Raw genomic sequence first — 12323 nt, 5'->3', positions numbered from 1 at the left:
AAAAGCACAACCTTGTCACCTGAAGGGAAGCAGTGCTCCCATTCATGCTTTGCAAAGAGACTTTACCTTTTCTCCCAAGAAAATAAACCATCTCATAAGTATGACGAAGGGCTGCCTTAGGCAAGAAGCCTCCAGGTAGGTTTTGGTGTAAAAGGGGGGACTCAGTCTAATTTTCCAGTAAAGCAAGCTGGGATTGCACCCTGCTGCACTTTGCTGAGCCACCACCTAAATCCTGGAGCTTTGGGGAACTCTCACAAGCACCTTCAGTTTTCCACTGGGGAAGCGCCTGTCCTCCCGCCGTCCCTCACGCGTGGGGCTCCAAGCTGAAAGGGGCCCATCGGAAGGCTGCATGGTGCCTCCCCCGAGACAGAATACACCTCTTCTCCAGAAGTTGGATTTTCTCTTCTGATTTAATCCTTCTACAGCAAAGAACATCAAATTCAGCACACAAAGCTTTAGTGCATCTGCCGAAAGATTTTCCCAGTGGCAAATCTGGATGGTTTGGTCTATTCACATGAAGAGGTTTATTATAGAAGCTCGTGCCATATCCACCCAGACCACATTTCTTCTTCACTTCTGTTGTATTGTCCCTGCCCCCCAAAATCCTCCCCATTTATTATGTTTTCCTGCATAGGTATAAGGAACAAAGAAGCAATATTTGATCGTAACAGCCGTTGGAGTACGTTTGCACTAAAAATCAATAGTATTCGAGACCCAGATCAAACCATGCTGTTCATTTCTTTCCACAGGTGAGGAAATCAGTATGCAGAGATATCTGCAAAAAATTCAGTTTTGGTCCAGGGGTGACTGGCACTTCCACATGAATGCCACACCTTCCCAAAAGCAGCACGTCCAACCACAGATCATCACTTATTCCAGTGTGGTTCTAAAATGGGGGGAGGTGGAGGGAATCTAATTAGAGACATTATCTAATGCACGTGCACGTTGATGGGAGGATAGTCATTAACGTCAGTGGACTTTGGATCAGACTCAACAACAAAAAGCACAGCGGCAGAGGCCACCAGCGAGCAGTTATTGACACTTGTTACACACAACCACAGTTTGCTCAGAATACAGACAGGGGTGGCATTTTACCAGCCCTTTTGCCATCAGCACAGGCAGGAGCTCAGCTTTCCCACACAAACTCCAATGCCCAGGGGGAAAAGAAAAAAAAAATAATCGCAAGAGCAGCTACATCTTCCTTTTTCTCTACATTCAGCTGTCTCGAGCCTGTTTCTAAAGGTCTGATCACTTCTCAGCAATGATAGAAGATTTAACTGCTGGGGTTCTTGTAGTGCTGTAAATTACTTAGTAACTGTGAAAGCCTGTGAGACAGGGCTCAGCTCCTGACCCCCTCCACGCCACAGCTCAGCCCTCGGGGCACTGATTCCCCCTCTTGCCACCTGAAGGGCTGGCCAAAGTAACTCCAGGTGTGCCAGGACGCATGGCCCTGCCCCGTGCTGGAGTGGGCTCCCTCCGCAGGGCTGCAGAACGCCTGCCGCCAGCCCTCGGGGCTGCACCTCCGCTTGTCAAATCGCACGCAGCACGAGAGCAAGAACATCTGAAACTCAGTTACTTCTGCAGGAAATGTCAGCCCCATGTCACTTTAATTATAGCTGACCTGGAACAGTTGCTCTTTGGTAAGGAAATTGTACGCTTAACTCTTCCTACACAACAGATGATAAAACGTGGTGCTTTAGAAGCAAAGACTTCCTAGAAGACTCCAAGTGTTGGGATTGATTAATTCCTGCCTGCCAGCCACAGCAAACGCCACCTCCCCATGAGCAGTTTAACTCAAGAACAGCCACCCAGCTCCTGGTCCTGGTCCTGCAGCCACCTGCGGCACCGCGAGAGCCAGGACAGTCCTCGGCAGCGCAGCCCTGGCCGCCCAATGGCCAGAGACCTCAGCATTAGCCCAGTGGCCAGCATGGGTGTCTTTTTCTCAGAACCAGGCTTTGTTTAAAACTTACCTGGGAGAAAACAAGGTAAAAGTGGGCCTACATCTTAGGCAAGCTTCCTTCTTATTTTCATAATTCTTATTTTAATATCCCTCTCTCATTTGAGCTTCCCATTGACAGTGCAACTTCATCATCCTCTGCTAAAATTCTGCATTTACTTCAGTTGGTGTTATCGGTCCTGCTTGCATTTCAATTCAGCATGAAGCAAATTGACTGTCAGAAATCTATTGAATTATTCACGTTACCATAGTCTACCCCAATACCAACTGTAACGCACTCCATATTACGACATAGAAGCAAGGGCCAATTTTGCTTGAAATCCGGCTTTCAGAGTCATTCTCCCCACCGAATGTTTGTAGCTGAACACAGCTCTCAGCCCACATGAATTGTGTGGGGTAAGACAAACGTGACAGGGAAGACCTGGTGGCCTCTGCCCACCAAACCCCATGGCCCCGTGGGCACGCATAGCCGGGGCTCCTGCAGGGACACCGAGGGCTGAACCTGACCTCGCTCAGCAGCGCCCGCACCCTCGCAGCGAATTATTATTGCAGTATTTAAGTCACACTTAGTCTTCAGTGGGGACCAGACAGGTTAACGCCCCCAGCAAACGGGGTCTGGAGAGCTGCCCCAGACCAGGCACAGCACCGGCAGCACTGAATAGCACAAAGCAACTACTGGAGGAAACTGCTCTGAACGGTGATAAAAAACATTAGAAACTGGGAGGGGAGGAGTCATGCAACAAAATAAAAGGAAATGTGTACTCAAGCCAGGACAAAAGGAAAAAGAACCCTTAGTTTTAAAAACCAATAGTGCCACTTGGGACGGTAACCAGCTCTTGCATCGTGCCTGTTTACCAAATTAACTCTCTGGTAGTTAATAAGAAAAAAAGAAGTGTGAGATTGCCCCATGCTTCTCAGAAACAACATGACAAAGTAAAGACCAGAACTGAGAAACACTCACCGCCTGAGCCTAGGGAGCAGCTGGGGAGCAGCAGTCACTCCATCCATCCATCCATCCATCCATCCCTCCCTCCATCCAAAGGACCCGGCACCCACAGCTGCACCAGATTTAAGGGCTGGCAGCGGGTGGCGAGGGGGCAGCCTCTGAAAGAGCAGCCCATGTAATCAAGAAGTTATACTGTTTTGTTTGGAAATGTCACTTCTGATCCTCATTTGAGCTGGGCATCCCTGCAGACTACATTTATGCACATGTATGAATGAGTTAATGTGTATGTATCTGTGTGCCTATGTACGTGGCAGGGAGGATTTCACTTTCTTGCAACAACTACTTCTCCCTACAGAAATAACAGTACTTCAAATATTTTAAAACATTAACCAGATCCACTGCTGCTTTTATAAGGTAAGTATTGTTTTCTTTTTCCCAGAGCGAGAAACCAAAAATTCTCACACTTCATATCTGCAAGGGAACCTCATTTGGTGCAATCACGTTCAGCCGCACAGGAGGCAGACAATCAGCCCGGGTGGCCCCAGCTGGGCAGTCACACAATACTGCAGCCCTAAGGTCACAGAGACAACTCTAATGGTGACAAGAAACCCCCCCATGACCAATGGGGAGCCGGTGGCAGCCCCAAGAGTGCAGCCGGCCCATGCCCTGCTGAGACCCTTCAGAGATGGCTGCAATGCAGGGACTGCCGTCTGCGGGGGGACACGTCAGCCCAGGAGCAACAGAGATGTTTCCACTTTGATGTACAGAGCTAAATCAAAGCTTGCCTGCTGGGCATAATGCTCACTCTTCTATACGTCCCTAAACTGTGATTTGCTTTAAAACATTTAACTTAAAATGCAGATTGCACTGGGAATGTGGGAAAAGGGAAGAGGAGGGGCACAAGTAGGTGATGGTTAGCTATAACTGGGACAAAGGCACTCAGTCCCAGTGCCCCGGGAGCAGTCCCAAAGTGCAGCACAGCCGAGCATGCATTACCTCCTCCAGCACACCCCAGCACTGCTTCTTGTGGTTTTTCTTCTGTTTTCAGGTTTCTGCTGCTGTGGAGTGCAGTGCTTATCATGTACCCTACCAGTCTGGCCGTCATTGCGCTGACCTTCTCAAACTATGTCCTGCAGCCCGTCTTCCCTAACTGTATTCCCCCCTATAATGCCTCCAGGATCCTCTCCATGGTGTGTTTACGTGAGTATTTGCTTCTCGCGCACACACAAAGCTTGCCTCAGTTTTGTAGGGGACCGCTCCAGGGCCGCTCCAGCCAGGCTGGGGTCACGGCCACAACCCAAAAGGCAAGCAGGGAGGTCCCAGGACAGGCACCGTGACCAGTGCAGCATATTCAGTCCCTTCCCACTTGCCCACAGCAAGCAGAGCGGGCTGGAGTGGGGCACGGCAGCACCCGAATCCCTCCGGGTCCCAGGGAAAGTGGTGGCAGGTGAGCTTGTGGGATGGGGCACTGCTGCGCTCCCCACAGAGCCATGGGCACCCAGCACGGGTCACCCACTGGCACAGGTCACCCACCGCACAGGTCACCCATTACCATTCCTAGTCATCTTTTACATCCACAAATGCCAGCGTGTATGAAGCGCAGCATGCCACCAGCTCTGCATTAGTTACTCACAGAGACGACGACAGCCCCCCAGCGCTGCAGGGACCAAAGCCGTGCACCATTCCCGTGGGGAGGCAGCAGTCCCGGTGCGCTGAGCACCGCTTGGGCACAGTCGCTGGCGCTGGGGGACCCGTCTGGCAGTGCCCGAGGCGGGAGATGCTGCTGCCAGGGATGCTCCTGCAGCCAGGAGTCCCCTCCTCACCCTCGCTCCCGGCCACGCTAGAGCTCCCCACAGGAACGTGTGCGTCAGCCTGTGGTTTTCAATGCTTTGACTGCGTGTTCTTGAATAAACATAATTTCATTTCACTGAATTCCATCTTTTGCTCTCCAGTCCTCCTGACCTGGGTGAACAGCTCCAGCGTTCGATGGGCAACCCGCATTCAGGATATATTTACAGCAGGAAAACTCTTAGCCCTGGCCCTTATCATTATTGTGGGCTTCATACAGATCTTTAAAGGTACTCTGTGAGACAGCTCTAACACGGGTATGGTACTGTTGTTTTTTCCCACTTACTGCACTGTTTCCTCCTTACAAACCCACCTGAAGGAACACTGGGTTTAGCTGAGCCGCAGGGCCGTGTACTCACGCAGCTGTGGAGAAGATAGCACGACAGAGAAACCAGCCATATCCCCTTAAACAAGTCCCTTTCCAGCCCACCTTGTCGGCTTTGATAGAATAAAGGAGGGCAGCTGAGGATGTTTCGGAATAGTTACTGTAATTTTTTATTCTGTTGTGTGTTGCTTAAATTTGAAGTGCTCTGGGTATAAAATGCATAAGTGATGCCTTGCCCAGGACAGGAAGACACCTGCTTCAATTTTGTGCACTAGTCCAATTTCCTACAAAAAGTCATTTACAAGATTAAAAATAGGCAAAAAAAGAAAAGTCTCGCTGATTGACTAACTTAATGGAAAGCAGAGAACACAAAAGGCTCACAAGGGTTTTATCATGTATGCGATGAGTCATACAAAGGAAGATGACCTATGTCATTTACAGAGAGCAGAAATCTTGTTTTCTCAGTGATAATATGATCCCACGATCTTGAAAAATCTTCCAGCCCCATAGACATTTATTTTTCAGTATTTCTACTAAACAAATTCTTGCAAAAGACAACTGCATTAAGAACAGGTAGGCATTTACCCCGCCAAGGAGCCACCCTCAGACAGTGCAGGCTGGCAAAGGGTCGATGGGTGGCGGCGGTGACACCGGTGCCACAGCACAGATGGCAGCAAGGGACACCCATGCCTACAACTGGAGCTGCCTCCCCGGGACACTGTCCCACAGGAGCACCGCGAGTGCAATGCCAGCCCCTGGTGACATGAAGAGCATGATGTCCCAAACCCAATAAGGAATGAAGAATAAAAATAAAGAATAAAAAGCAAAAGTTTACCTATTTCCCGGTGTCTCTGGTAGGTAGGGGTGGTTTAACCTCTTGCTTGCACTCTCTGTGCAGGAAACTATGAAGAGCTGACACCAAGCAACGCATTCAATTTTTGGATGACTCCATCCGTGGGGCATTTAGCATTAGCTTTTCTTCAAGGGTCGTTTGCATTCAGTGGCTGGAACTTCTTGAACTATGTAACAGAAGAACTGGTAGATCCCCGCAGGCAAGTATCCATTTCCATGCCATCCTCATTTTCTTGAAGTGCTGAGACATCGGAGCCATCTGGTAATATTATTCATTTAATAAGCTGCAGCGATGTCCTTCCATGGCTATGGGACCAATCTTTCTAAAGGAGAGAGAGATTTTTTGTTTGGAACAGATAGCAGGCAAGTAAAAGAAACACTGAAATTAAAAATACATTTTTAATTTCAAGGCATTAACTGAATCAAACCAGCCTGCAGACTAAGCAGTATCTTTATGGCGCTATTCAATCATACAGTGCTTCTATAGGAGAAAATTAACCTTTGATGAGGTGCCACACAAGTATCTATAGGGATAATCACTTTTATTAGAAAAATATTGAATTATGCTGGAAGTTGCTTTGCTTTTTCACCCAAAGGGGATCTTTCACAGACACCTGAAAGAGAAGATTAGAAAGTTGGGCGGTGAAGGCGGCGCTCCCTGCCCCAGCATGGCCAGGGTACTGGCGTCAGGTTCCTGCTGGTCCTGGCTACGGGCAGGGGCTCAGAAATGATTTATCACGAGCAGGCTGGGAAAGCTGGAGGGAAAGTGAATTTTAGTTTAGTAAAGCAAAGCTCAAATGTTTCAACATTTCTGAGCTGATGAAGTGGAACAACAAATGCCAAGAGCAGTTCCCGGAGCGTTAGTTATTTCTGAGCATCCAATGCACACAGCAATTAAACAAGGAGAAATTTAAGCTATTGCACAGCCTGGATGGGAACGAAATAACGCTGCGGCCGTACGAGCAGCTCTGCACATGCCTTCACACTGGTGAGCGGCAAAGTGCATGTCCAGAGATCTTGGCAGGAATAAAGAACTGGTGCCTGTTGAGACGCGGCTGTTCCATTTTCCAGCAGCACACTGCCTCGATCCCTGCCCACAGCCCAAGGGGAGAGGTGGTGGGTCTGTCTCAGGGAGCTCCCCTGCAGACGTTGCCTTTGGTAGCCCTTTTAGCCTTCTCCAACCTGCGGCGGGTCACACCACACAGCCCATGGAAGCACATTTCCCTCAGAGGAACAGCTGATGAACCCACGCGGCGGGGTGACCTCCCCCGGGCCGTACACGGGTGTTGTGGTCTCGCTGTGCATGACTGTAATTTCTTATCTACCCTCCTAATTCTTTTATTAGGAACCTACCTCGTGCCATATTCATATCCATCCCATTGGTGACATTCGTGTATACGTTCACCAACATTGCATATTTCACTGCCATGTCACCCCAAGAGCTCTTGTCCTCCAACGCTGTGGCGGTAGTAAGTAAACCATTCCCTGGATGTCTAAAATACACTTTGATTTCGGTTCTGTGCTTTGCGGTGTATTTCAGTTTCTCTGCCTTCTGTTGCTTTAGACATTTGGTGAAAAGTTACTGGGCTATTTTTCCTGGGTTATGCCAGTCTCAGTGGCCCTATCTACATTTGGAGGAATAAATGGATACCTTTTTACCTCATCAAGGTTAGATGGAGTACAATTTTATGAACATTATCTAATTTGGGGAGGGGCTGTTTTAATTTCTTTTGCTAAAGAAATGCTAGCTAGACTTTTTGGATGTTGTAGAGCATGAGGTGGTTGTTGGGCGCGTTGGATACATTCAGTTATGAATTACTCTGTTTTGAATCAGCAAATGTCATATTGAATCGTGGAATCTCTTGCAAAATAATCCTTATAAGCTACTGAAAGTGTCTGCAGATGTGGAATAACTCACGGTAAGAGCCAAACACGGCTTTAGCGTGGAACGAAAGTCATTTTACATCAAGAGAGTTCCAGTAGCTACAAGCTAAACTGTGCTTCGCTCAAAGAGGAGTTATAGAGCCCGGTGCTGTTCCCAGTTACAGACATTTTCATTCCCATGCTGGAAAAACTCCTTTCAGGCAAGATGCTTTGCATGCACAGTGCTGATAGTGGGGCCAGAATCTGTAAAGTGTATTATATTGTAGTCTATAAGGTCTATTTATATGAATTGACCTCTCTGAACCTAATTAAAAAGTTATAAAAAAAATGTCAAGGAAATGACTCAAGTTTTAAGTACCTTGGGAAAGTTATTTATCTCAGCAATTTCACGAGTATGAGATGCAACAAATCTAAGTGCATATGGAACAGGTTACGCACTTAGAAGTGAACTCTCAAGGCATGTTAAACCTCCCCCAAACCCCTTTGGACATTGGAAATGTTATCTCTGAGGGGTTTTATGCCTTGGCTATGCACGGCTGATTGCCACGCAACCTGCATCACAGCATTCATCCCACCCTGGGTGAGGAGGCAACAGGCCAGCAAGGCCAGCAGGCAGGGACCGGACAGATTCCATTCCTCCTCCTCAGAGGTAATTCCGCATCTCAGAGCTGGTCATGTCACAGATGACGTTAGCTGTTAAAGGCCTGGTATACGGAAGGATCTAGTTTAAATAACTGACAGAGGTTACGCAGGCAGTCGGTCACCTGTCATCCCCCAGTCGCAGCCCAGCACCCACAGCCCGCAGCTCCCTTCCAGGGCAAGGCCCGTGCGGGCGGTTGAGATTAGAGCCGTGACATGGCTATTGAGGAGGCTGTTGCGCACCCAGTGGATTCAGCATTACTGTCCTTATTTCCAGGTTATGTTTCTCTGGTGCCCGAGAAGGCCATTTGCCAAGTCTGCTTGCCATGATCCACGTCAAGCACTGCACGCCCATCCCCGCACTGCTCGTCTGCGTAAGTTTTACCATCCCGGCCCTGCCGCCCTGAAACCGGCTTTTAGAAATACTGAGTCACAGACAGGAGAGCTGGAAAAATCCTCGGGAGGCCACATTTTACCCCGGAGGAGCCATGGGTCGGCCCGGAGTGCTGCCAGTGGGCACCGAGCAGCTCCGACGGCCCCTGAGAGGAGCCGCCTTCGGCCTCGGGAATGATGGCTCCTGCTGCCAGCCACCCTCGGCGCTGGGAGGGGTCCTTGAAATAGCCCGTCACCACTTGTCCTGCCCACAGCAGAGACAGAGACTGGCTTTTGAAATGGAGATACTTCATTTAAGAAGAGACAAGCTCTTTTGACCAATTTTTCCCGCTTGCCACAAAGAGCTGGAAATCACTATGGTCACTGCTAATCCCCTCGGGCAGGACTGGTTTAGATCCCACCACCAAAGCTGTGGTGGGTCCCAGGCAGAGGACAAAGTGCTCCCAAAGTTACTTACTCTCAATGAGCAAGACACATGGTGAGGATGATCAGGCAGTGCTGAGGGGTATTTCTTTTCTGTGGGCCAAACAATTAAGAAGGGACACTGATTACAGCAGCCCTGAATAACACAGCTGCTCAATGGTATGCCGGGCAGACCAGAAGTCACCTGCAAAGACCAGAAACCACCGGGCCAAGTGTTGGGGTGTTTAGGGCTGGTCAGGATGCTGGCGTGCTCCTGCGGGAAGATTTCGCTCGCTTTTTGTACAGCGTAAATTTCCACACTAGTAATGACTTAGAGAAGTTATTATTTGAAACAAAGAGCTTCATACACTTTGAGCAACAGTGAAGCTAGAATGTGTAATGGGCTTTACTGTAGCGTAGAACGTGTCAAAGAGGAAAATGACTCCTGGTGCTGCTGTCCATGGCTGCATGGCCCAAGCAAGGGAATTCCCTGAAGGGCATTTGCTTGAAAACTCGGATGCATCAACTGCTGCCAACTGCAGACCTGCCACCAGTATCAAACCAGCCAGGGTCTGACCCCAGATGCGCCAGGATGGTGCACTTTTATGCGTCTCCCGGCTCTAACAGCAATTCTGGCACTATACACCCAGACCAAATTTCACCAAATAAGCCTCCTGCACATTCCACTTTTATGACAAAATGTGTGTCTAGCTGGGGCTTTACGGCACTCCTGGGGCTCAGTCCTCCATCACAAATGTCTTGTGTGTTGCCTGTGCAGGATTTTGGGGTAAACTGCCCACAGCCTGCCCTGCCCAGGTCTTCAAAAACACATCGTCTGAAATAACGCTACATTTCAGAGGCTGTTTCGCTGTGAAACAGCCCTGGCAGGAGTGGGCTTCAGGTCAGACTTTAGACAAAGCTAATTAATACATCAGGTTCCTTTTTCTCTTCCAGTGAATCACACCTAGCTCTTCGCATGGAGAAAAGTTTCTTTGTACGTGGAGAAAGGCCTTTTTAACACCACCATCAGACCTGTATTTTTACTAACCCTTTCAAAAATCAAGATACCAAGCTAAATGTAAAATAGACGGTGGGGAACAGCCGTCTCTCCCACCTGCGTGTGACTGCGACCAGTGACCGAGGGAGCAGCAGGTCCCTCTGCCACCTGCTGCCACCCCGGAATCACAGCTGGCACCTCAGTGTCACCCACCCGCAAGCAATCACCGCTCCCAGCAGTGTCCCTGCAAAGCCCCACGGCCGCAGGAACGGGTTGTCTGCCTGTGACAGCCAGGGGAGAGCGGGGAACGCGTTACATGACACCCATATGAAACACAGTCCTGGTTTACATCCACTTTGTGGAGACACTGCTGGTGGTGTTGAAATCCCCCTGCCAAGCCTGCGAGGCTTCGGACAGGGTACCAGAGGGACCAAAGGGTTGTTGATTGGGGTGGTGCCTGGTTCCCAGTGCAGAAGCCCCCCCTCCCGAGAGGGCTTTGCTATTGAAAGAGACAATTGAGAAAAAGGGATATAAGAAAAAGAGAGCCTGGAGCAACACAGACCAAAATCTAATGCCTAGCAGGGGCCATGAACAAAAGGAGTTCAACTGCTTTGACAGGTTTTTTGCTTGTATTTGTTCGTTTTAAGCTACCTTCTTTATTAATGACTCGAATAAGGCTATGCTTTTCTCTTTACAGTGTTTGGCCACTCTCATCATCATGCTTGTTGGAGACACATACACGCTAATCAACTATGTGTCATTTATTAACTACCTCTGCTATGGAGTGACAATTATAGGCCTGATCGTGTTGCGCTGGAAGAAACCCAAAATTTTCAGACCGATCAAGGTGACAATGTTAAAGCTAAATCTCTTGGTTGTGATAGCGATGCAAGGGGTGGGACAGGCACACCAAGCCCTCCATCCTCCCGTTTTGAAGAAGGGTTTATTTTTTGGTGTAGTGATAGTGTTTTAAGGTCCCAAACCACAACCCAAAGTGCCACGAGTGTAGAAATAGGACACACAGGCATACCCCCTGTGAACTTGCTGGGATGGCAGAGGGGACACCAGTGGTGGAGGGAGGGGGGACACAACCCGCAGGGGGTCCCGAAGCCGTAGCGCTGATGCAGCCCCCCACAGCCCCCGCTGCCCATCAGGCGCTGCTGCTGCTCTGCACGGTCGTGCTCTGCTCTGCTCTCTCCCGGTAGGTGAATCTCCTCATCCCCATCACTTACCTGGCGTTTTGGGCATTTCTGCTGATCTTCAGCTTATACTCCGAGCCGGTCGTCTGTGGCATTGGACTCATTATCATTTTAACTGGAGTGCCGGTGTTTTTCCTCGGAGTCTACTGGAGAAATAAACCAAAGTGTGTAAATAGGCTAATAGGTAAGGCAGCGCCGCGGTGCCTCGCTGCGCTCCTGGGGCTGCTCAGGGCTGCCGGGATCCGCTTAACCTCGGCCACATGGGCGCTAAAACAGCCAGGGAACCGGCCAGCGAGCCCCACCACCGCTCTCAGCCGCGGGCACAAGGTGGCCAGGCAGCGCTTGCCTTTGGGCAACTGCTGTGCTCACTCCTGCCTCCTCTCCTGCGCCCCTGCGACTCCCCATCCACCCAGCTCGCCCAGAGCAGCCTGTCCCAGAGCAGACACGCTGGAGGGCAATTTTAAACACATGGAGGCGAAATGAGTTCTCACAAAAGGACTAATAAGTGGCCGAGGGTTTTGCCTCCCCCCTGCCCTGCTTTCTTCCCGGCGGGATGCGCGTCCCTTCACACGTGGGGTGGCCCCGGCATCGCTTCTGCTTGGCAGAGCCTGAGCATCCCCATTAACCACCCGCCCGTTGCTCTTCGCAGAGTCGGTGACCTGCTGGGGACAGAAGCTGTGTTTTGTGGTCTACCCTCAGGGGGGAGTCGCCGAGGAGGAGGAGGCACCCTCTGCCCGCTCTCGGCGACCGGCGACCAAGACGGCGGAGACGAAATAGCAACGCGGCCTCCCAGGATGAAGTGGCTTCTTGTTTACATGCTAATTTTTGCAAAAAGTTTTTCTGGAAAAAAAAACACAAATGTTTTTAGAGCTCCAATAGTG

The 12323-nt window shown here is 49.9% G+C and overlaps 1 protein-coding gene across 1 annotated transcript in view; it reads left to right on the top strand.

Moving 5' to 3' along the window:
- Positions 1–12323, top strand: part of SLC7A10 (solute carrier family 7 member 10) — a 36670-nt gene extending 24347 nt beyond the window's left edge. The window contains exons 3-11 of the mRNA XM_054201327.1: positions 3952–4103; positions 4856–4981; positions 5975–6128; positions 7274–7397; positions 7493–7596; positions 8729–8825; positions 10941–11090; positions 11449–11626; positions 12092–12323. Of these exons, the coding sequence (XP_054057302.1) occupies positions 3952–4103; positions 4856–4981; positions 5975–6128; positions 7274–7397; positions 7493–7596; positions 8729–8825; positions 10941–11090; positions 11449–11626; positions 12092–12219 (1213 nt within the window). The 3' untranslated portion in view covers positions 12220–12323. The remainder of the gene's footprint in view (positions 1–3951; positions 4104–4855; positions 4982–5974; positions 6129–7273; positions 7398–7492; positions 7597–8728; positions 8826–10940; positions 11091–11448; positions 11627–12091) is intronic.

Source organism: Rissa tridactyla, chromosome 4 (assembly GCF_028500815.1).
Source record: "Rissa tridactyla isolate bRisTri1 chromosome 4, bRisTri1.patW.cur.20221130, whole genome shotgun sequence".
Lineage (NCBI taxonomy): Eukaryota > Metazoa > Chordata > Aves > Charadriiformes > Laridae > Rissa > Rissa tridactyla.
The sequence above is the reverse complement of the archived record's forward strand: the minus strand, read 5'-3'. Positions and strand labels throughout refer to the sequence as shown.